General features: G+C 40.5%; 2 protein-coding genes across 13 annotated transcripts in view; one reads left to right on the forward strand and one right to left on the reverse strand.

Annotated features, from left to right (window-relative positions):
- Positions 1–2,746, forward strand: part of herc3 (HECT and RLD domain containing E3 ubiquitin protein ligase 3) — a 43,365-nt gene extending 40,619 nt beyond the window's left edge. For 3 of the 5 annotated variants that reach the window (XM_036574984.1, XM_036574983.1, XM_036574987.1), the window contains exon 26: positions 1,039–2,746. In XM_036574984.1, the coding sequence (XP_036430877.1) occupies positions 1,039–1,247 (209 nt within the window). In that variant the 3' untranslated portion in view covers positions 1,248–2,746. The remainder of the gene's footprint in view (positions 1–1,038) is intronic. The other 2 variants (XR_005007448.1, XM_036574982.1) reach the window with 2 other exon arrangements.
- Positions 2,747–2,842: 96 nt separating this feature from the next.
- The window catches only part of fam13a (family with sequence similarity 13 member A), a 78,006-nt gene continuing 55,575 nt past the window's right edge, over positions 2,843–25,273 (reverse strand). For 3 of the 8 annotated variants that reach the window (XM_036574976.1, XM_036574974.1, XM_036574981.1), the window contains 14 exons: positions 23,361–23,425; positions 22,805–22,841; positions 14,948–15,059; positions 11,499–11,564; positions 10,153–10,369; positions 9,513–9,654; positions 9,196–9,277; positions 8,479–8,684; positions 7,875–7,958; positions 7,114–7,209; positions 6,068–6,154; positions 5,349–5,536; positions 4,569–4,670; positions 2,843–4,442 (listed from right to left, as the gene is read on the reverse strand). In XM_036574976.1, the coding sequence (XP_036430869.1) occupies positions 4,319–4,442; positions 4,569–4,670; positions 5,349–5,536; positions 6,068–6,154; positions 7,114–7,209; positions 7,875–7,958; positions 8,479–8,684; positions 9,196–9,277; positions 9,513–9,654; positions 10,153–10,369; positions 11,499–11,564; positions 14,948–15,059; positions 22,805–22,841; positions 23,361–23,425 (1,608 nt within the window). In that variant the 3' untranslated portion in view covers positions 2,843–4,318. The remainder of the gene's footprint in view (positions 4,443–4,568; positions 4,671–5,348; positions 5,537–6,067; positions 6,155–7,113; positions 7,210–7,874; positions 7,959–8,478; positions 8,685–9,195; positions 9,278–9,512; positions 9,655–10,152; positions 10,370–11,498; positions 11,565–14,947; positions 15,060–22,804; positions 22,842–23,360; positions 23,426–25,273) is intronic. The other 5 variants (XM_036574975.1, XM_036574978.1, XM_036574977.1 and 2 more) reach the window with 5 other exon arrangements.

The raw sequence follows: 25,273 nt of genomic DNA on the forward strand, positions 1-25,273 counted from the left end.
TAGGTTCCGCTGTTTAATTTGTTCTCATATTGAAGAACCATGAGACATCTGAACTCTATACTCCACCAGAGGGTAGTGAAGAGCCTGTGTCTTACGTTCTGGCAAAAGTTTGCTATTTATTAAGTCCAAAGAAGCAAGTGCAGAAAGACTACTGCAGCCGGCTAAAGGGTAGCACACAGTGGACGAGAAGCTCCGCCAGCAGAGGGTCTTTAGTGCTGGTGCGGCAGATAGTAGCCTAGGAAAGTGCAGCTATAGTATTGCTAGGTATAAATTTAGTGGTATGAAATTTAATACATTTAGTAAATTTATCACGTTTAGTACAGGGAGATTCACCCGAAAGAGGCCCTGAATATTGTAACTCCCGTTACTATGAAGCAATCTGAACAAAAAAAATACACTACATACCTTTACCTATGTGTAATCTATTGCATTACTTGTGATGCTGGAAGTGGTTAAACATTGCAATGGCTGTCCGGTGCTTACCTCATCGCTCCAACATAGGGGTGTCCCAGCTTGTTTGAAGCTCCATATACTGAGGAACACGTTGCACATTGTTTCGTTCAGATTGCTTTGTCCTAGCAAGAGTTATTACAGAATATTTGGGGCCTCTTTTGAGTGAATCTCCCTGTATAAGCTGGCTTACTGTTCACATGCTTTAAACTAAAAGGTATGAAATGTCCTGTAGGAACATCAACTAAAGTGAAAACTTTACAGACTTCAGACTGGATGCCTTTCTCTGCGTAACTGTAAAGCAACATGTTGTCTACTATGGATTTGTGGTCACAGTCTGGGTTTAATATAGTACAGTAGTAGAGAGATGCAGAGTGAGTTTTGTCCACCTGATGAGGTAGCCTTATAGTACCTATATCGAAACTGACCAGAATGCCAGTAAGCTTCTGTTACTCATTAGCTACATTAACCTTCAGTGCAAAACTAACTTAAGACGACCAGCGTGTCTTGGCTGGTTGACTACATGTGGGGCAAGAAAAGTGGCCCATTGTTGGAGGCTAACACTCTTCCTCTTTGGCTTTGCTCCAGTGTTCCTGACGGGCAGTGATCGCATCCCCATCCACGGCATGGCCAGCCTGCGCATCGTCCTCCAGTCCACATCAGCAGCTGAGCACTACCTGCCCGTGGCCCACACCTGCTACAACCTCCTGGACATGCCCTGCTACAAGACCAAAGAGACGCTGCGCACACGGCTGACGCGCGCCATCGAGCAGTATGAGGGCTTCAGCCTGGTGTGAGCGACTCCGTCGGTCTGGGGAGGCCGGATGCACTGCACTTTTACCCCAAATACCCAGCGGGGCACAGGGGGGATAGAACGGAGGAGCCCGAGAGGTCAGGATGGCCTGTCTGGACCGGCCATTCCCGACCCAACACCACAGGGTTCTTCCAGCGGCCGAGTAAAGAAGGGGCCTGCACTGGACGGGCACCTTTGCTGAATTCTAATTGGGGTAAATGTTATTTTCCTATTGTTGGAGTGTGAGTCTAACGTGACTTTAATGACCGAGATATGCACATTGTTATTCAGAGTATATTTTCCTTTCCTTTTTTGAGTTAAACTTTTTTAATCCTTGGAATCCAATCCATGTGGCTTACTGTAGAGGAATTTAATGTTCTACACATTGACTGTACATATTTTCTGTTTGGAATTGAGCCTGAGCATTTGGTTTGCTGTGGTTTATAGGCGTTTTTTTGGCACTATGTTAAATTGTTTTCCCTCTGCTGTTGCCGGGGAACAAAAAACCTACTAAAACGTCCTCAATATCTGACTTCTGACCCTTTGCTTACTCACGTACTCAACAGATTATGCAGTACTGTGCATTCCTGAGTCCATATTTACAACATTGCCTTTAATATAGTGAGCCACTAGCGAGGTACGCCTCAAGCTTTTTACTCTTTTCTTTTGTTTTGTTTCCTTTTGCTCTTAATGGTAAGTGTGCATGCAAGTGTGGCATACGGAGTGGAAGCTGAGCCTGCTTATGACTGTTTAGTGTAACAATAAATATGTATATGGTAAACCCAAACATTTTATTTATGGTTTAAAAAGGAAAAAAAAAAAAAAAGCTGATTCCTAAAAATTTGAAAGCTGCAAATATCACTGTAACTTGTGTGATTGCATTGAGAATCACAAGGAAGCCTTTGGTTGATATTTTGTTGAAGGAAGAGATCCAGCAATAACTGGGCGATGCATCTGTGTTTGGTTGGTTTTCTTTTTCCATTTAAATGCTGGCCTATGCACTATGAATCTGTTAAACGTTCCTTTTTTAAAAAAGTCTTTCAAACGACATTGCATTTATATTTGAACGACTTCCTGACGTCTGCGCGTTGCAGGGCATGTTAAAGGGATTTTTTTTTTCTTTGCACAGCCGTGGGTGACATTGTAAAGTACTGGATCAGAATGACTTGCTGCGTAGCTAAAGGAGGATAACGTGAAGAAGAGAGTAGTTCATGCAGAAATCTCACGAGAGGAGCGCTGCACAGGCCCTGGAGACATGAGCTGTGTTCACTGCATCCTCTCATCTACATATTGCTGCAGGAGCTGGAGACGCGCGTTCATTCGTTCACAGTTCACCCGCGAGCATTCCTATCCAATACGTTATTATCAATGTAAGCAAACAAGGGCTTCTTAGTGGCTATTGATGCATTATTTTGGTAAAGCATATTTACTTTTATACCTCTCTCAAATGGAATATATTGTTTTATCTATTTTTTTTCCAGAACAAATAAAACTATAATTCCACCTCCAAGAATGTTGTACTTGTTAAAGATTTGCACTGTATTTCACATCACGTTGTCAAGTGAACATCCACACAGAAAGGTAAACCACACCAGCCGGTTCAGTAAAAATAGGTTCCACTTTATGTCATATATACAAAATACAAATAAAATCATGTACTAAAATGTACACACCCATATTCATTATAAACCATCAGTGTTCACGTTCAATAAAGCGAAGGTCACACTGCAAGTATCCATTTTGGAGAAAAATAGGAGAGGCTAATGTGCTCACTCAGTGTGAATATAGACCTGAATCTATATTAACCACGAACAAAACAGGGAATAGGCCCCACTCTCTTCATAAAACTATCGCTCTGCAATAAGAAATGGCAGCCGTTTTGCTAGGATACTATTGGCCCACGTCACTGTCACACAGTGACTTTACAATTACAACCAGTTAGAGACTGTGGAGCTTATTTTGCATAACAAAAATGAAATGCGAAAAAAATCGATACACATGCAAATGCAAATGCGAGCTTTAGCTGGTATCTTGGATTAAAATATTCTGTCTCTTTTGCCACCTATGGAAAAAAAAAAATCACCTGCTCTCAGTACACTCTGATTCTAGCTAAACAAAAAAACAACCTGCTTTGGCTACTGTTTACAATCAGTTTAGCAAATTAGTCATTAGAGAAAAGCATCAACTAGAACATGAAAATACAAAAATTATCTACAGCAAACATTGTCTCTACGCCTGTGACGCCATTAGTATTTCAAACAGAGCTGTGCGTGAAATATGGCACCAGTCATAAAGAAATGAAAAAGATACATATTTTTTTCCTGATGTTTTGCATGCAGCTTGCATGTAGGTACAGAGCCTTTTCCTTCCACGATTTGCTAAAATTCTCTCTCCTGATTTAAGATACAAAGTCATTACAATGATAAATAGCAGTTAATCATCATATAAAAAATTAAGACTTGAATTCAAATTCCCAATTCTGTTACTAAACCCTCTCTGATTAAGCGAAACCTTCTCTGTGAATGCCGTGTATCTCACACCAACCAGAAAAACGATCTACAAAATAAATACAAATCATATAATACATCATAAAAGTGTGTCAAATATAAATGTACTCTGCTGTAGGGGTGACTAGTATTCAGTGGGTGCTGCTGAACAGTTCGTTGTCTTGATTAGAAGTTCCCTAACTTGAGCAGTCAGGTCTGCGGCAGTAGAGTTTAGGTCAGTTTGAGCACTGAGCACTAAATGACATGGCATGGCGTGTGTCTGGGATGGAAGAGGATGGAGCTTGTATCATCTTCAGAGGGAAGGTGAGTGTGAAGAGTGTTACACAGATCCAGCAGGGGGTGAAGCAGCCATGTCTTGGCATCTTCTTCAGCCAAATGTGCCTGTAAGCCACAGATGGCCTGAGAGGAAAAAAACCCAACACCTAAATCTGTGATTTTTCCAATCTGACAGGCGGGTTTTTGTACAAGCTCATTTGCTTTTGTTAACACTGTCTGGTTGTCCTTGTGCGACTTGTGTGGAAGCATGCTCCCAGCTATAGTCCAGCAAATCTTCCCTGCAGGCTGTCCATTAGATGAATTTAGAAGAGTCTCTTTTGCTGATGAGCACTTCCAGCAGTCTGAGCTTGGCTTTGACGTGCTTGTACTCATTGTATTCCACTGCCAAGGGCGAGCGGTCTTCCTTCTGCACGTTTCTACAGGAGGAGCAGAAGCGCAAAGTATGACGTTAACCTTCTACAAAACGCGAGCCATCGCTGAGAGGAAACTTTTTTTTTAATGAATATAATTTCTCAGATATCCAAAACTGATGAGGTTCTTACCTGCCATTTTGCCTGAAAAACTGGTCCTCGAATTCACGCAGGTTCTTGCGGATTCTTTTCTTCTCTTCACGAGCTTCCTGGAGCTGTTCCACCAGTTCCTGTCTGTGTGTGGAAAAGGAGGGTGTTGTTAAGCAAGTACTGCCACTACAAAATGTGTAAAGATTTTCTGACCAATATTGTGACTTGATTAATTTGCCATTATTTTCTATAAAGTGAAATTCAGGCCTTTTTTTTTCTTTTTCTCGCTTGAGGCTCTGAACGCAATATGCCAGACTGCCACTTAGATGTGGTTGTGTTGTTGTACACAGCATATGGGTGTTTAGTACTTTCTGTTTAGTGTAATTCATCTACAGGCTCCATGTTTTAGGTCAAATTTCCTCCCTTAATAATGTCATGGCTAAAATTAAAATTTGAAAAATTGCAGTTCATTCAAAATACAAATTTGATCTATTTGTTCTATTTTGCATATAAATAATAAAAAAATCATCATTTTATTAAATACAAAAGAACAGACCCCAAAATTAAATTAAAATTACTCAGATGCATTAAAAAACTGTTAAAGTTGAAGTTAAGTAGACTTTTATTTCAGCACCACACATCAAGTTAACACTAACACTAGACAGCAGTGGGTGTAAGTCTAAAGCTATGTTATGTCCTGAATCTGCAGGTCTAGACTTCCTGCTGCTCTCATGGTCTGATGGATTCCCATTCGATGTGTTTTGCAGAGCTGCAGTGGAAACCTCTTTCTAAAGTAGCACACCTCTTTCTAAAAACACTTACATGGTGGCTGCATGCAAGTTGGACAGCCTCATGTCTGTGCTGTTCTTCGAGGGTGACAGCTCATCTACGGGTGAGATAAAACCATCCACTTCATCATCCAAGTGGTCCAGGAAGCTTAGCGTGCTCAGCTCCGGACGGACTGTCAACTGTGTCTTGTTGTCATCTTCATCTGAGCCATCCTCTTCCTCCTGTACACACACAAAAGATACGCCTGCTTAGTTATGTGAATGTAAAAGCTAGTTAAGTTCAGGATCTTCAGGCAGACTCCACCTCCATGCAGGATTCAGAGGATCAAGGCTTTATTGATTTCATCAGAGCTTTTGTTAGAGGGGGCAAAGACTGTTCACCCCACTATCTCTAGTGATTCTCTGGCAGGATCAAGTGAGATCTAGCTACACTCTCATTTGCACATGCTCAGAACATCACAGCAATGTTAAAGCATTGAGAATATTATTGAGCTCAAAGTCGATATCATTGATTTTTTTTTTACTTAAAAGAAAAAACATGCACCAAAAAAAACAAGCGTCTGCATCAGTTTGATCAGAGCTTCAACCAGTGAAATCACACATCACTCCCAAATTCAGCTACTGATTTGGAATAGTCATCTGACAGGTCACACCCAAAATCAACAGGCTGTGACTGGGACTGGTTAATTGGGGGGGTGGGCGGGGATAGGCAGGGCAGTCAGGTTTCTGATTGGTTGAGTAGCAGCTCTTCACCTGGTTGTGGTCGAAGAAGAGAGCAGGAACCCCCTCGATAATGGGCTGCAGCTGAGGGCCTCTGCGCTTGCTGGAGGGAGAGCCCTGCTGGGGGTTCATATGGAAATTACTGCTTACAATACTGACCTCAGGACAGCTACACACGGCTCAATCTAGCTTCAGTACCACTAAACTGATGCTGAATCAGGGAGGAAAGTACGGTTTCCCATGTCAACGTGTGTCTTTATCACTCAGCTGAACTTCAAAGTCTTCAGTAAAGCCTTTCTAAAGCATGTTTCTCTGCTGCTGCATTGCTCTGGTTTATATAATCAGTATTCAGAGTATTATATAATGAACATGTATCTATAAGACAGATTACGTGTTATATAATCAAAAAGTTTTTAAATATAAATTCACAAATCTACATACTGTAATCAACCTAGTGTAACTGAAAAGCCTGTTTTCAAGCTGTAATGAAATATTAATTTCTGTAGATATACAAGATATGCAAACTTAATCCTTAAGAGATGAGATTCTGTACACTGGGCTTGCTAAAAGATAAGCAATGTGTATGAGTGATCGTGTGCATGTACGCATGTTGTTGATGTTGCTGTAAAAGTCCAGATAAGGTCCTTTGCCTGTCACCCCTGAGCTCTTTAAGAGCAGAAGATCTACTGAGCTGCTAAAGCTGGGCTTAGCGCTGCTAACACTACCATCACACCAACACCGCTGTGAGAGCAAACACTTACTTATGCTAACCGTACTACTACTATTTCCCATCGTCGGTCCAACACAGCCGCTGATGTTGCACTGCTAATTCTTAGTCACACTAGATGACAGTGATGCTGCTAGTTTTGCTGCCAAGCGTGTCATGACAGGTGTTTTTGTGAACACTGAAGCCACACTGTGGCTAGTTTGCTATCTCTGCCAATGCTAACTCACAAAGGTTAGCTAATGTGGCACAGCAGCTAGATACGACCTCCCTGCACTGAGGCCCTGGAGTAAAAACCCAGCACATGGATGAATGGAGCGCTCAGGGGAAAAAAGGAGAAGGAATGTGTACTTACAATGACTGGGATGGTGGACGCTCTGCACAGGATTTGTTTGACAAGGCGGTATCTGTCATAGAGCGGCTTCATGATTTGTCTCTCAGTCTTGGTAATCTTGAAGAAGGAAAAAGATAGCGAAAGAGATAGAGAGAAGAAAGAAGAGAGGGAGAAAAACCTTGTTAAAACACTGCTGGACAGAGCTCCTCTCAGGCTGACAGATGGACACTGCAGTGTCGTTTGCAGGTGACCTACATTTTCTCCCATCAAATCCAGTGAGTGTTTTTTTTTCTGGATGTGACTCAGTGGCTGTAAAAACGTGGCCATTTCATAAACAGAGATGAATGATGGAGGTTTAAAGTGAGACCAGCTGTATTCCACTCTGATAATACATTGCAGGGCTGATGCAGAAGATATTACAGAGGACCAATTAAGCTGAGTTCAGTGAGAAATAGCACTCACATGAGCCAAATGCCTTAAGCTTTCTGGCATCCTGAATGGCCTTGAGCACAAAATAGCACTGGAAGATCTTCTGTAGAGCTTCTAAAGATCAGCCTTGGCAGTGTATTGAGGGCATACAGTCAAACAGACTGCGCACATCTGTGCATTCTGTGAGCTACTCCTACACACAGCCTGCTTTCAAGCATTACTCACTCTCCACTGGCAATCTGGGGCATGCTGAAGAGACTTTAGTGCACTTGTTGGGAAATTTGGGGCAAAGACAGGTTTGGGAAGAGGTATTGGCAATACTGCCACACCTGCAGTCATGTAGCCACACTCACCGGTCTCCCATGGATGCTCTCGTAATACAGCAGAGCTTTCTGGAGAGCTACTTTCTCTGCAGCAATTTGTTCTCGGGTCATATCCTGAAAAACAGAGGTATTTCGGTTACCAAACGGAATTATTTATCATAATCTGAAACACACCACTAAGCTTATTGGTTTTTTTGTGAAAGGTCGTAATAATTAAAACAAGAGCTTGGTCAGTTTCAGAGCAGGAAGCTGGAGACAGTAAATTCATTTAATATGAATATGCATTGGGGTTCTTTCTTTATACTGAATCTTAATGATCTTTTTGGGTGTGTAGTGTCTTGAGAGAACACGGAACGCTGCTAGAACAGTAAGCTTAATTCTGAACTTGAGAAAGCAGCACACAGCTTCATCTGTGACTTGGTAAATCTGAAAAGGCTGTATTATTTGTAGCTCATTAGCAGCCTTATTCTCTTTTTATGCACTGCATTTCTGTTACTTTGTAATGCCGTCCATTTTCTCTTCTTACATTTAAAAAGTTTTTTTATTGTTACAGAATTGTCTTAATTTTGTAACAACAAGAAATAATGTTAACTAAACCTGCAGCTGTGAAACATCCTCATGCTTTGCAACTTGCCTTGATGTCCTCGGGCCGTCCAACCTCGACTCGTTTCTCTTGCAGTTTGCTCATCACCGACTCCAGTGTGCTCTCCACCGGGGGCTTTGGTGTCTTGGCCTCGGGGGTTTTCTTCTCCAGTTGCGAACCAAAGCTCTTGGGCAGTGTGTTGCTGCGTTGTCGGGGCAAAGGACTCAGGTCCTCCTCTGACTTCAGCAATTTGTGCTCTGTGAGAGAAGTAGACAGGAGATAACGGGTTGACTGGCTTCCAATCTAGGTTCTTGACAGCTATGATCACTGTTAACAGCTTAAACTCCAAGCTTTTATTCAGTCTTCATTAAGACTAATTATCCAGTAATGAATTACTCAGTAACTTTTATGAAACTACTATGAAAGGTATGTAGTTATGAGAGGGAGGAATTAAAGTCTGGATCCTCCATGGGTCCTTCAAGTGTGAGGATTTATCATGGTTTTCTTTCTTTTTTTTAACAAGAGTTGTTTTTTCTGGAAAAAAACACCCTGATAGAGGATTTTTTGAGTTTATGGCTGTGAAGAATCTGTAATGTAGCTAATGATGTCTGAGACTCTGAAAGGCGTTTGTGTTTGCGTGCGTATTTCTTTCTTCCTCGTTTGTTCAACAAAAACGTCATGAGTGTTGGATTAGCATGACTTACAAGACGCTAATCATGCTAATCACTTTTTCCTTCCTTCTTGGTGCTTTAGACGTTTCAGGCATACCTTTGAGGTCTTTGCGAAGTTTGGCCAGTTCATTCATCCACCTCAGGACCTCGGGGTTGGCAGCTTTGTCACTGTGTGAGGGCTGGAGAGGGTAAACACAGCACTCATTATTGTTGTTGCAGAGAGCAGGAAATAAACTCACCAGGGGCCATTTTGAAAGGCCAGTTATGGCATCCATTTTGATTTTCCCTCAAGCTTATCACATTATTATATCTTTCTAAAAATCTTTTGACAGTTATTTCATACTGTCTTAAGGAACTGTTTTATTCCTGTTTCATCTTATGTATTTGTAATATGTTCTACTGTCTCCCACTGACCCTGTATTTGCGATCATCCTCAAACTTCTCCTCAAACTTGCGGATCTTCTTCTTGAGGTTGTGGATCTTTTTCGAGAGCTGTGCTGAGGTGAGCTCCTCACGTTCATCGTCGCACGAGCCCAGTGAAGAACTCCGTCGCCGGCTGAGCAAAACAGACAATAATTAAACCATTGCACTTGAATCCTCACAGCCACTCAACCTCAACAGCATCAACACATTGAGCATCGGATTATTGTGTGTTTGAGAGACCTATTCTAAAAACCTTTCAACAAAATGCCATGAAATAAAATATGCCAGAATGACTGCTGTTGCTGGACACAGTTTTACCTCACAATGATAGATAGGAATAATCTTTTTCTAGCGCTCCTACTACAAGACTGTTAGCATTTCAATCAAGAAACTATTTACTAATTTAACAAATTTATCTAATTTAATAATTAACAAAACAATGTATGTACAGTGAAACTCTTGTAACTGCATAACTTGAGTATTTGTTTCATAGTAGTCAGTGAACAGTAAACCTTAAGATTAATAATTGATTAATAAGGCTGCAGTTTAAAAGTTACTTCATCAAGACAGTTTTGGGGCCTCTGTAGTTTTCTGACGTAATGAGATCAGAGCCTTTTTCTCGTTGTCTCACCTGATGAAAGAGTGTGCGTTGGGTGGTGAGGGGGGCACCTCGGTGTCCTCCAGGTACTGCTGGGAGTTGCCGTAGGCATAGAAGCGTGGGGACAGCATGGGATCTGAATCTGCCTCTAGCAGCTGCCGGATCAGTCTACCCCCGGCGTGTGGCGAGAGACGGGCCTCCTCACGGTCCATGCTCTCCCTCTGCCATGACGAGTAGGCAGGCACTGGTTCTGTTAACAGCAACAAAAACAAAACACATACACATATTGAAACACTGGTATCTCTCAGATGTATACGGGTGGTCAAAGAGAGGACTGAGCAAAAAACGGTTTTTGTTTTTAATTGTTTGATATGAAGTTGCAATTACTGCATCTCAGAAAATGGCCAGCAACAGAAGAATAAGAGAAAGAGGGTCTGAGCAGCTCATGGGCTCAAAAGGTTGAGCATTGACTGACATCCAGTAATTGACATAGCAGACACAAAACACACATGGACTCATGCTGAGATATATGACCTTTGGAACCTGGCACACATTCATGGTTAAACAGGTAGCTAAGGCTTTTTGTGCCTGCAAATGTCTGGACAGCCACACAGCCACCAAACAAAAATATGTGGTTTAATATTTGATGTATTTACTAACAATTTAATTATTAGCTTTCAACCTAGTTGCAGTGCTTCTCTTTTCCATGGTGAAGACTTCTAATTTTAGGCTCAGGGTTAATAATGACTGAATAATATCAGTTAACTCAAACATGCGATTCCTGAAAGAAAATAAAAGCAAAATGTGTGAGAACAAAATACTCCAAGTTGTTTTTTTATACACTGTAGAGCAGTTGCCAAGAAACAACTTGCTGCATTGCCAAGACTGCAGCAAGGATGCAAGGTCATTTTAAAGCATGCACAAATAAACAAACACCCACATGTGTCAGGCTTAGCATCAAAGTAAAAGGGAGCGGAGGGAGACAGGGGGTGTGAGATTAAGTGAGATTTTGAAATATCCTACAGGTTTTTAGGCCATTTTTTCTATGCATGTCCTGTCACTGCTAACTGTTTTGCACTGAGCACTAACATTTAAGATGAAGCACTGCTCTTTGTTTGGGACCCACTGTTTCGTTACAGATTAATACACCCCAACATGTGTTATAAGATGGCCTTTACTCAAGAAACCCATAAAGTTAACTAACAGCTCTGCCATTGTTAACTTAAATTAAGTATACATCATTCTGTCTGGGCTTTGAGCGCTGCCTTGTTAGATGCTGGAAGTTTGTGGGGTTGCCATGCAGCATGGAAAGGCCACTGCAGAGGGATGGGGTTGGCTCGGGCAGGTTTATCTCTAAAGCAGGCCTCGAATACACTTACCCTCATAATAACTCTGCTGGAAAACACTTTTGAAATCAAGGAAAGGGGTGCTAAAGAAGGGTGAATCTAATAGAAACAAGACAGAGGACAAACAAAAGAAAAGAAGAAAATCAGTGAGAAAATAGCAAAGCAAATGAAGAGAAAGGAAAAGATGACGAGGCAAATAAGTACTGACTTTTCACCTTCCCTCTAGAAGGAAATGGGCAGTGTGAGGTGAGAATATCGAAAATGAGAACACTATACTGAATCAGCATGGAAGAGATGGAAAGGATGACTGATAGAATTGTGATGTGATTGTTTATCCCCTTGAGTGTAGAGTGGGTCACTGCAAACAGCTTTGGCACTGGCCACACTGGGACAAAGGTTTCCACCCCCTTCCCACTCCACACGTTCACTTTAGAAAGCTCATGTCTCATCTGCTGTCTGCACAGCCTCTCTCCAGGGGTCCCTTGCCTTCAGAGTGAAAGAAAAGCTTCTGTTGTTCCCATTTTCCCCCTAATGCTGGACTTCAAAGCTAATGAGTGAGAATCAGGCCCATGGTATATACTCTATCCCTGCTCTTTTGATCATGGACCTATTGTTCTACTTTTAAACAGAGCAAACTCTGCTAGAGTTTCACAGTTCAGAAACTGTTGTTGATGAAGCCTCAGAAGTCTATAGTTATCACTGTTTGGTATTAAATGTAATTACACAATTATATGATTGATGACACAGTTACATGATGAAAGACATTTACATTCATTTACATTTGGTTTACATTCTGTATCAACAGGTTTGGTGGCACCTCTGACCTGTTTCTACTTGTCTCGATGTCAACACATGAGGAAAAAAATGGAAAGGATGTTTTTTTTTCTGCAAAACTTTATGCATTTAATCAAATTCAAATCATAATAATATATATTCTCTTCCATTTACAAACACAAAGGTAGTACAAATGGAAAGTTTAGAATCTTCATGTTTAACAGATTTTCTCTACTTCTCTGAGCTATGAGTGAAAAAAAATTAATAAGAAAAAATAGCCGTGACTACTGAGGGTACTGAGGGGGAAAAAGCATGCAATTCAGTGCACAGACATTCAGCCTGAATCACTTTCACAAGCACATCTCAATCTGGACACACAAACATACATCACCTCCAACCATTGCAGGGTAGAAATACGTCACACCAAACATTCAAGCAAGTCTCTGCACACCCCTGGCAATGGAGCACTGCAGTTTTTCATCATAATTTCTCAGTGTGCCATGTCTCTCTGTAAAAGCTCATAAAACAGATATAGTAAGTAGCTAAGGCTGCCAGCCCTTGAGCCAGGCATTAGCAGCTCCATTAAGTTAAAGGGTAAATGTGACTCAACCTGGCAACCCTCCCAGTCGGGTCATCGGGTGGGGAGGAGAGAGACGGTTGAACGTTCACATTATTTCGACCAGACTCGAGTATTACCAATGTTACGGTGGAGAAGGTGTTTTTGTGTGTGTGTGTGTGTGTGTATGTGTGTGTGTGTGTGTGTGTGTGTGTGTGTGTGTGTGTGTGTTCGCATGTTTCTGCACGTCTGTAACTGGCAGTCTTGTAGGAAAGCAGCAAGAATCGAGGAAGGAAGCCGACTGCTTTTTCACGTACACATATTCAGACGGTATTGTAGTCCCATAGCAACAGCCTGCCTTACTGAGATTGATCTGCACACATTTCGGCTCTGGGTTTGTCTGTTTCCACGGTGATAATAAAACCAGGAAGCCGCTGCTTGCTCACTGTTGCTGCCCACCTCTAAACAAACTTCAGGCCTAATGAAAACAGAAGCAGTTTAAGGATTTACGATACAGTCGTAGGGAGGGATTGTTGGAGGAAAATAATGCATATTGTCCTATGTATTGACCCTGAATCTGCAACAGATACTTCTGGAGATGCCATGATACCACTTGTTCTTCTCCTGTACCAACACTGATATTGAAAACTTGAGCTTTCTGATACTTCTGATAGTGATCTGATATTTTTCCTTTTAAAATTACTAAGCTTTAAAACAAGCTACGTTCAAGCACTTGAATCAAGAAGAGCATCTGACAGCACTGGGAAACATGTTGGTATCAGCAGATTGTGGTCTGAAAGTATTTAATAATATCTGCTGATGTATTTACTAAACTTTCAGGCAACACTGTGGGAGGTACTGTGTTAAAATGGCTGCATTTAATCCCAATTTCTATATTTGATGAATGTTAATGTAGTGGCATCAGCAGATATGTACACAGAAAATATTGGTTATCCCAAAATTCCCATATCAGTGGAAATTCCCCATCTAAAAGTAGAATACTGTGCTCAAACTACTCAAAAATAACATCATGCAGTGTGAGTGTGAGGTATTTGAGGTTTTATTTGTTACAGTATTGGACTGGCCCATACCCATCAACACCAATATGCCATCTTTAGATGCTTCTGATCTGCATACATCATTTAGACCATTGGGAAAAATCTAACCATCTTTAATATCCTGCTATATGTATTAACTGAAATATTCCTTGTAGAAAATAAAACAAATGCCTTCTTCCTATGAAATAATGCCACAAATGCCATAAACAAAATGAGTGAAATACAACGTCTATGAAACAAAATGAATGACAATAAAATCAAGAAACAAAACAGAGAACATAATGATGGCTTATGGATACACAGTATATGCAGTCACAAGCAATAACTGCCCTTAGAAGGAGGAAAAACAAGCAGGCAACTGGAACGACCTCACATGATACTACAGCAATCTCATTAAAATGCCCACAGGGTCTCTAATGCAGGCTCCTTCCCCCAGATCAGAAGCAAGTTCACCATCAAACACAGCCTTCAGCGCTGCAACCAGTGGGTCCTCACTTTCCCACCCAGAATGCAACAAGCTTTCACCAGTTACCATATAACAGCAAACTGCTGCAGCTACAATTTAAGCACAAGCATTCAACGCAGAGAAAATAATCTTAAGACAAAACAGTTTCATATGACACAAATAAAATCCTCCAAAGCAACTTAGGCTCTCGTTCTGTTTGTCACCAATGTGAGATAACAACAAAAGTGGGAGCAGCAGGCTTGCAGCTGCCACCCATGTGGTGAGGGAGGGAAAAGGAGAGAGGGAGGGAAGAGAAAAAGGGAAGGAGAAACAGTGGGGGAGAGAAAGAGGCTAAATTCTAAATGACTCCCTATTCGACATAGAGTGCAATGTTTGGGTACAGAAGGCATTATTTCATGACCTATAGGCCCCCTGTATAGGGAGGAGGGAGTCATCTGCGACAGAGCCAAGGAGAGAGAGACAGAGAGAGAGCTACAGAGAGAGAAGGAGTAGCCGCTAAATGGCTCCCTATGGTGTATATAGTGCGTTATTAGAAGGCATAGATATGATCTAAGTGTGCACTATATAGGGAGGAGGGAGTCAAATTGTGATTCAGCCAAAAAAGAAAAAGAGATAGGGAGTCACTCACCTCCCCAGTTGCTGTCCTCCGTTAGAGCGGACAGGTCCAGTCGTGGGACGTCCTCGCAGCCATCTGAATGCTCCGGGCTGCTGAGAGCCTCCTGGATCTTCATGGCGGACGCCTGAATGCGGGGAAAAGAGCGAGGGATGAGTGCTGAATAGAGCGCGGAATAAAGCGCAGCAGGAGCTGTGCACTCCTTAAGTTGAGTTGTGCTCTGCCTCCTCCTGCCCCAGCCTACCCCAGGGCAGTGTGGGAGGTGGGGTGGAGCCTAGAGCGCCAAACCCCTGCATTCTGATTGGCTCATATCTGTGCTGGGTAAAAGAAAAAATATCCTCCCATCTGCCTTTTGGAGTGAGGGTGTGCATCACCCCCCCACCACACACATGCGTGCACACACACACACACACACACGCACACAGTGAGTCGCTCCAGTGCTTCCCCATACTTGTTTGTCTCAGTAGCTGGGGAAGGAGGAAGGGAGGGAGAGGGGCGGAGAGAGAGAGAAGGGCGGAGGAAAAAAAGGCGGGGGAGGGGGGGTGTAAAGAAAGAACAGCCGGAGCACGCAGGGCACGCTGAGCACGCAGGCAGACTGACAGGAACTTCTGTTATTGCAGGCGAAACCGTGCAGCCGCAGCAGCCGATTTTATTCTGCTTTTCTTCTGGTTTTACCGCTTTGGACATTCTCTCTTACGTTCTACTCATCTACACACCTCCACCTCTCTCTGAACTCTCTCTTTTTGATGTTTCTTCCTCTGGCAGGCATGTAATCCCTTTAGTTGCTCACACGTAGACAGCGCATGCTGGACTTTCCTTCTTGCACACATTGCTGTTTACATGCACACTCACTCACGTGCATGTACACTGCTCATCACAAGTGTGGGGACGCTTAGCTTTTCAAAATGTTTCTAATACAAATAAGCATGTTTTCTTGCTCAGTTTGTAATAATTTCTACCAAAGACAAACCAGGATTATTATGTTTATTATGTCTTTGCAGAAGGAAAAAACTTCATTTAAGGAAAAAAGTTGTGACAGCATTTTTGTAGTGCTACCTTGCAAATAATACCAAAGCTTTCACATTGTATCCTCCTGCTGTGATGTCAGCACTCAAATGTTTCAAGTATTTAAACCACTTTGTGGAGCTCCAATATGTGCTTTTAACAATAGTTTGGAAAGGAAAAACCGTCAAATTATTATTTAGGCAAAACCTGCTCGTCATACCAAAGAAGGCACTTGGATGAACATCAAGCTACAAAAGTATTAGCACATAGCTTTACAGGTCTTTCTCTTACAATGATGAGAAAATTCATTTCTCAAAAGGAGGAGTCTCTACAAGGTGTCTTCAACACACACTCCCACACACACATGCACATGCATGAAAACACCCACACGCACACACTTCCGATGCTGGGCTGTGGGACTCAGGTTATTTTTGGAGCAGATCGGGGCTTTGCAGTTAAAGGGACGCCCCCTACAACTCCCCGCCCCCTCTGCATTGCTGAAAGGATGACAACAAGCTCCAGTAAGAGCTCCATTACCATCAGCACCAAGCAGCCCTCTGACTACAACTGCTATTACTGATACTACAGCACATAAAGTCCTCACGCTAATACTGAAGGATTTTTAAGAGCAGCTTAGATGCTCCAGTGTTATTACTAACAAACTATTTAAGGCAACACATGCTATTTGACAGATCTGTGTTGGAAGACCACAGCAGTTTTTAACAAACTTGCCCCATCGAGGGCTATAATTGCCACACTGCTGGAATCACAGCGATGTTTGTCATTTATTTTGCCAACCCAAACAAGAGAAGGGGGAGACTTTAAGACTTCCCAGCAATAAAAGTGCAAGAACTCATGACCACACAGGAACAGAGTAAGGCCAACACTCGCACAATGTACAGCCATAATAACATACTTCAGCTGTATATCGCTTACTCCAGATCTCGAAGCACTTTGGAATAAATATACAAAAACAAACAATGTACAAAAAGGCAAAATGAGCAAATCAATGTATTCAAAACAATGTCTAGGGTTGCTACTTTCATTTACTTTTAGGCCAAAACTTTATAACCAAACTGTAAAATAATGTGTCAGACATTATGCTAGGTATTCATAACCATTTCATGTAATAGCTTTTCATGTAACTGTTCTATTCAGATGTTTGTCTCCTATCATTACCACTGGGAACAACTCTGACTCACTAAGTTTCTCCAGAACAAAGCATTTTCCACCAAACAACTCCGAATGACTTTATTTTCATCTTAGCCTTTTAATTATATAGTTTTTTTAAAAACTGGTGGAGTTCCCCTTTAATAAAAAAAAATTAAAAGTTTTTAAGCTTTAAAAAAACTTAACTTTCTACTACCTACATTTTCTACCATCTAAATTTTTGAAACCTAAATGTTCTACTACTTAAATTTTCTACTGTCTGAATTTCTTAAACCTGAATTTTGTACTACTTTTTACTTTTCAAAATGGTGAATTCAGTGTGTTCACATATATAAAATTTAGACAAAAAAGTACAACAACAATTTGTGCAAGTTTTTCTTAAAGGTTTTTTCCAGGTTCAGGCTCTGGTGATTCTGATTTAACTGTATGTGCCATCAAACAATGTAGATACCACTGTCATACAAATACTACACAGTTTAAGCATTTCTGGCTGTCTTCCATCAACATCCCAAAAACAATCTAAAAGGTAATACAGCAAATGCATGTAACAGGTGTTAAGAGACAGCAGATGGATTTCTTAAATTCAATTTAAGAAATCTGTCATCATCATGCAAACTGGCAATGAATCACTAAAGAAGATAAAATTAAATCAATGGTTTTTTTATATAAATTGAGTACTCAAGGTTAATCAAATAACTGTGACAGCCCTACACAATATGGAAAATATGTTCACATGCATTTGTAAAAAAGATACTGCTTTAGGAGGTTTTAAAAAGTCCAGATATCTGCTACTGAGATGCTGAGATGGAGCTGGTTCCACAAATCTGGAACAGCAGAGGCAAAAGCTCTGTCTTGTTTTAGAAACAGCTAGCAACCCATAGCAAGATAAACGAGGTGGACAGAAAGGAGTTAATATTTTAGATAAATATAGAGGGGCAGCTGTGAATTAAATTAAATGTTAGAGGGGATTTACTGAAAATGGTCCAGTCTTTCATTATTTCTGCTCTAGGAGCAGATTTTCCTCCTCATGGCCCAGTGCTAAGAGACTGCAGCAGAGCCCCAGTGAATCATCCTTCATAGAGAGTGAGTAATGCCCAAAGGCCATCTGCTGCTGCCGCTGTGGACAGGAGACCCGACCCCAGCTTCAGCAACGGAAACCTCCCACTCACTTTACTCTCACTGTTTACTTCTACACACCATTTGGTTCTCATTAAGACTCACACACACACACACACACACCCTCGCAGGCTCACACACAAAAATCACATAAACGATCCAATAAACAAACAGCCATTTGTAAGCAGTAAAACCCCTCAATCAAGCAATTTCCATGTTTATTTTACATTTTATTTCCCATCAAAAACTCATACATGATCAGATTGTAATCTAAACATGATGAAGGAAGAGGACAGTCACATAAAAAACATATGCTCTAGTTCACAGTTCATAAAACAAAGACAGCTAGAACCAAACAAACTTAACACAACTCATCCCAAACTAATCATGCAAGCCAATCTCTTAATTCAGACATAGTTCTTGGCATACAGATTCGTTCTTGATCAGGCTGGATACAGGAGGATAGATGGTTCCTGCAGAGTCTGTTTCAACTGAATAAATGAAAAGGGTACATGGTGTTCTGTACAGGGAAAACCCCTCCCCCAGGTTTTATACATTTACCACAGAGTCCTAAAAGAGGACAAGTACCAGTCTTCTTGTGCTGAATTTTCTACTACCTGAAAGTTTTAAACATGCATTCCTTTTAACTGTAATGTTTTGACCTGATTTTTTTTTCCTAACTAAAATGTTAAACCGGAATTTTCAACTACTTGAATGTTTTAAACTTGAATTTTGTAATGCTGAATTTTTAAAACATTAATTTTCTTCTAACCGTATTTTTTAAAACTGAATTTTCTACTGTCTGCAGTTTTAAAACGGAATTTTCTATTACCTGCATATTTTAAACAAGAATTTGCAAATGAAGTAAATTCATTCCTAGTGTTTTTACATATCAGTAAATTTCAATAACTATTTTTTTTCTTCAAGCATCTTGAATTTAGGTTCGACTCCTGGTTAATCTGAATTAACTCTACATGCCAAGAAATGAATGCAAAAGGCATTTTCATGCAAGTATTTCAGAGCTCAAGCATTTCTGGCTAATTTCCATCAACCTTCAGTGCCTGTAGCTGCCAGTAATTGGAAACACTTGAGTTAGGCTAATCAAAAGGCCAATCTGCATCCCTCACATGATGCCTGTATGAGAAAACAACCACAAAGAGTAAAACATCAACCCAATTAAGGGCAATCAACAGTAAACAACTATTAATCACTTAATCCACTTACGATGACGCTGTTAATACCTTCAATAACAAGATGAGAACTCTTTTAAGCATGTTGACTTGTAAAGAGGAGGTTAAAGCTGAATGAATCAATGCTGAAGTGACGCTGTTTTAGCTGAGTGTTACAGCTTGCGGTTCTGCTGCAGTGCACTGGTGGCCATTGCAGTTACATAATCACCAGTAGCCCAGCTCAGTAGGTGGGCTGGTCTAATAACTGCTTACAGTCTCAAACTGCATGGTCTCAGATATGCACACACACACACATACACACTTACGAATACACACGTACATATACACAAACACAGGATTTATGAGGATAAGGATGGACAAATGCAGATACTACAATTGTGAACAAATGTGTCTATGTGTGTTCCCTTCCTATAAGACCATACTCAATATATTCTAATCTGGGATTTTCAGTTCATCCACAAAGGCCAAAATACGGTGGAGAGAAGATTTAGCACCAGTCTAATAAAAAACAACAATGGATTTAGTATTAATCCAAGAAAAACAAATAAGAAATGTCGACATATTTATACTTTCATAGGAGATTCTCAGTCAACTTCCTTACTTGTAGTTGTCTACGGTTTTACACTACTATAAGTTAAAACATCTTAAATCTGGTTGATATGTCTAAAAGTTCTCACAATGAGACTGTTGTAGGAATGTTAATGTGAGACATTTTTAGTTGTTTTAAGCAATTTTTCTAGAGAAATTGTCTTTTTCTATTGGCAGATAATTTTGTTTCAAGACACAACGCAGATAGTTTAGCTTGTTTCAGTAAATAATGCTTGAAAAAAGCAAAATGATCTGCCAATAGAGTAAGACAATTTCACTAGATAAAATAGCTTTAAACAAAGATAAGTATAATAAAAAAGTAAAATAAAACGTAAAATAGTCCTTATACTATCTTAAAACGAGACGCATTAGCTATATTGACTAGAGTAAAGACTTCCTTTGCCAAGATATCATTTTTTGCAGTGTAGGGCTTGTTAAGAATGAGACTCAGATAAGATTCTGCTATCAAGTGTTACCTTCCCTCTGTGGCAGCACAGCCTAACGGACTGCTGCACGCTAATGCACTGCGAACATATGCAAAGCCAGGACGGCGTGTTCTAGCCACTAGAGCATACAGTATGATCAGGTTACTACGTGTACCGTATGGCATGCAGCAACATGCTGATACGGTAAATATGCTGTTGGTATGTGTCTATGTGTGTATATACTGTGAAGTAGGGGTGAGGAGGTTCTAGCTCACTAGAAGGCATCAAATGAAATAACCTCTTGAACTATAAGGACCTATAGGTAGGTCTAGACTTTCAGTCCTTCACTCATAGCTACACTACTTACATAATAGTTTCACAGCAGTTGCCAGATAATAATAATTGAGACTAATACCTGACAACCAAGCCTCCTGTTTAAGGGGTTAAATCAACTTTGAGGAAGTTGCTAGTAAAAAAGAAGGTGCAACTGCCAAAATCTCTGCCTCACAAAAAAAGAGAAAAAAAGTCTGGAGGGAGAGAGCAGTTGCGAAACACATTCTTGCAAAATGCTTTCCAAATAGATTGTGAGATTAAGTCTTGAGCGAAAAACATTCAAGCAGTTTCTCATCCATTTCATAATGAAAGATTCCTTTATAAATTCAATCCTACAAATCAGCACCCTGATGGAGAACATTCCAATGCTAACCAGAAATAAGTGGCATGGTTTTTTAACCTACTTGGTTGCAGCCGTTGCGCCACAGTGCCACAGCAGAAGGGCTTTGGCATGATCAGAAGGCTGGTGTCAGAGCATGCCAGGTGGCAGGGCACTAAGGGTGAACCAAACGGGTGGTGGCAGAAACTAAGGGGCCGCAGCTACTTCAGCGATGACCATCTGCGTGTTTAGGCTCAGAGTATTTGCCCCTGAGGAGCAGCAGTGGACAGTGCATTTAGAAGCAGATGGGGCTGGATGGGACTGGCCAAACTCCACTGCGAGGGGTCAACAGCACCAGGCTGTTCCCACACTAACAACAATGGGACGCTTACATACATCTCAGATGGATCTTTTTCTAGCTCCAAAAGACAGTGTCAGAGCGCTACAGCTGGCCAAAGGGACACTTCAACTAAACAGTGTTAATGCAGCCCTAATGTATCTAACTATAAGTGAAAGCTAGTTAATAGTCAGCATTACAGTTTTACCCACTTCATCCATCTGTCCAAATGAATTAGCTTAATTAGCTGAATTATGTCTGTATGTTCATCCATTTAGTTAGACAAATGTACATCATGCAGCCTCAAAAATCACAACAGCAAGTCTATTTGAGATTATTGAAAGGGCCCATAGCACAGAAATTTCTCCATAGCAAAGACGTTTCTTCACTTTATTTAAAGGAGTTTGACATAGTATGCAGTTATTCTCACTACATTCAGTCTATATATGGAAACTAAACTGCAAGAACAGCTTTGAATTCATTTTAAATTCTTTTTTGTGATGTTGTGAAAACCAATGCATTTACATATGTTTGCCCATTTGGTCTACAACGGTTTAGCCGTGCCCGTTCTCACTGTATTTATAAGCAGTGCTTCAGTCTGGACTATTTCTTGATTGAGGCACAAAACAGGACAGCCAGTCAGAACAGAGGTCAATTACTTATAGTAGCTTTAAAGGTGCAGTAAAAAACAGCCTTTAAACAGCATTTAATTATAAGGGAAGAGAAGATGGAAAACGGCCATGTAAAAATGAATTATGACTGGTTTTGGTACGTAAACCCAAACAAACGTCATAAGTAGACCTAAATACAAGAGAAATGTAAAATATGGGCCCCTTATCAACAGAACATTGAGGCAAGTGTGTGATGATTTAGGCATGCAGTCTGCATAATGTGCATAAGCGTTCATTACTTTAGCCTTGCAGCTCCAGTGCAACACTAAAGAAGCAAAACTGTCTTGTCTGATCAACTACATTTGGGATCAGAATGAAAAGTGCAGAACTCAGATCTCCTGCCAAACTATCACTTTAAATTGCACTTACATGACTTAAACGGCAGTTGCACGCCTGACTGCCTCCTCGCCCGATTTAAGGTGTGATTCTGCGTCACTTAAATATGCAGCCTGTCCACATGTTTGCCTACAGTAACACAAACAAGCTTGGCTGCAGAAACTTACTCTCCTGTCTGAGCTTCACACACTGAGCCAGTGGAGGCTTATTGCGGAGGAACACCTCAAGTGGTGATTTCATCACAAACTCGCCTACGTGTGTAGAAGCCACAAACACATGGCAAGATAACAACAAGAGGGAGGAAGAAAAAGAGGGATGGGCAAAATAAGAGAGAGAGAGATAGAAAACAGAAAAGAAAGCAGATATAAGGGTATAGACTTGCCTGAAGATGAGGTGAGTCATTTGTCTTCTGATCCTCCCTGGAACAGATGAAAAACGGCATCATTTTATTGATAGGTTGGATTCTGATTTATGAGAGCAAACATTTAGAAAGCTAGAGGGGCAGGATGACAGAAGCCCTGGCGTGTTGTGTAGTAGGAGTCTGCAAGGGGGGTCTCAACACATTCCCAGACCACAAATAATCTACTCTCTAAACGTCCTTCAGGCTCAGCAGATTCACCGTTTATGTGATTAGTTACACTGAGCAAATGACATTCCCTTACATGTCACTGTGATGAACCGTCGAGGTGGTATACTGACAGCATTCTCTCCACACCAAAACTAGTTATACGTTATATGAAGCATAGTTTACCATCGATGCAAATTTAAAGAACATGATTAGTTGATGAAGTAACCACAAGTCTCAGTCAGCATTCACTCTTGCCAGTACCAGAAAGCGTATTTCAAAAAGTGGATGAAATGCAAGGCACAACTAAGAGGTCTTCAAAATGTCGCTCTCAAATTACATTCTACTGATAGACACTCCATTGCTTTAATACCTGTTATCTGTGGACTCCATGCTGTCTGACATGTTTCTGTCGTGTGGTCTTGATGATCTGTAAAGCTGAAATTGTGAAAAAAACAAACCAAAATAAATAGTCACAACAATGAAATGATGTCCAGTAAGTACTAACTTTCCTTTGATTCTGAGTTATAACAGGTCAGTTACATGAACAATGACATACATACAGTGAGTGACAGTAGCAGATCCTTTATATTTCTTCTTGTTTTAAGTCATTTTACTTTCAATTCACTTATTTAAGTGGCAGATAATTGTTTCAAGACAACGCAGAACATTTTGCTTGTATATAAATAATGCTTGAACATGCACAATTACTTACAGGATAAGACAACATCACTAGATAAAGTGACTTAAAACAAGTAGAAGTGCCCACAAATAAAATAATCATATAATATTCTTAGAAGAATCTCAGAATGAGAGATATTAGACATACCAACTAGATTTAAGATGATTCTTTTTTACTCTCTTTTCCTTATTTAATAATTTGCTGAACTATTATTATTTTTTTTACATCTTTTTTTTATTTATTTACTGCTGTGTTACCTGATGAACCCCAGGGAACAAACATTGGGCACAGCTAACAGAATTAAGCGAGAATTAATTTGACAAACAAGTTTAAAATAAATTGGAAACACATGAACATCATGTGCTGTCTGTCTGTACGTCACAGAAACAGAGCAGCTAAAGGTTTTCTTGCATTAATACATCAGGCAAAGGAAATCTGGTACTCTGTTGCATCAGCTAAAGGAGCACACTGCACTCTTTCACCTCATTGGTCATATTTCAGTCATGACTGGCATTACAGATCCATCAAGCACTATCATTAGTGTGTCAGCAGTGTCTTGTGGCATCTCCAGCATTACGTAACCTATGCAAAAACAGCAGCCTAACTTCATTACTGTGAAGCCATGGGATGTGTCTCCAAACCCCTGTCAGCAGGCTAAAGTGTGTCTGAGCTCTTATATAGTAGATCGGTGTATTTTATAGCAACACAAACATGATATAAACACAAGTGACAGAAGTTTTTTTGCTTACTAATAGAGATAAAAGTTTGAGATAGTCCTCACTACGCAATTCTCACTATATTTTGGTAAAGATTACGTAAAGGTGGTTGCTTCAGTTTCCATCCTGTTAAGGTAATAAAAGTAATTGTTTCAGTTTCCAGATTACACTTTGTACCACACACAAACATTTCAGCCATGAGATTAAAGGACAAAATAAAAAAGTCAAAATAATTACACAAATAATTGACAAAAAAAGCCTCTTTCACATAACTACACTGGCATGGAAAACACCAAAATTCATGCGCCAAGCCTTTTCTGGCAGTTTTAGGTTCAGACAAGATGTGCTGTGTATGAAGTATACAAGCCTAAATGCATAGTTTATTCGCCATGTGAATGGAAAAGTGCATATGTACATCTGCATTTGACGGAGAATTGTGTAAAAAGATGGATGGAGATTTTGGAAGCTGTTTACTAGATATTCACAGATATAGGAATTGTGGGCTGATTCTAATATGTGATATTTTTCATGCTGAAGCCAAAACATAAAAAATTATAAAACAAAGAAACTGGGACTCCATGAAGGAAAAAGTGTATCTGTAGAGGGTTACAAATGCAGTTAAATTAATAAAATGCAGACAATTTAGCATAATAGCCAAAGACAGCACATTTTCTGTTTGATTGAGCTGATCAGCTACAGCATTTAAAAACTGAACGTCACGTATTGTCGCAACAACAAGGCACATCTTATGCTGCCACTTCTTGCTTGCATGTATGTGTCCTGTGGTCTTTCGCCTCAGAAAATTTGCCCTTTGGGACCTTTCTGACGCCGTTTGATACGTGTCTGACTGAGGCTCTGAACACGGTGGTCTCATCTGTTCATCCATTA

Source organism: Colossoma macropomum, unplaced genomic scaffold (assembly GCF_904425465.1).
Source record: "Colossoma macropomum unplaced genomic scaffold, Colossoma_macropomum, whole genome shotgun sequence".
Lineage (NCBI taxonomy): Eukaryota > Metazoa > Chordata > Actinopteri > Characiformes > Serrasalmidae > Colossoma > Colossoma macropomum.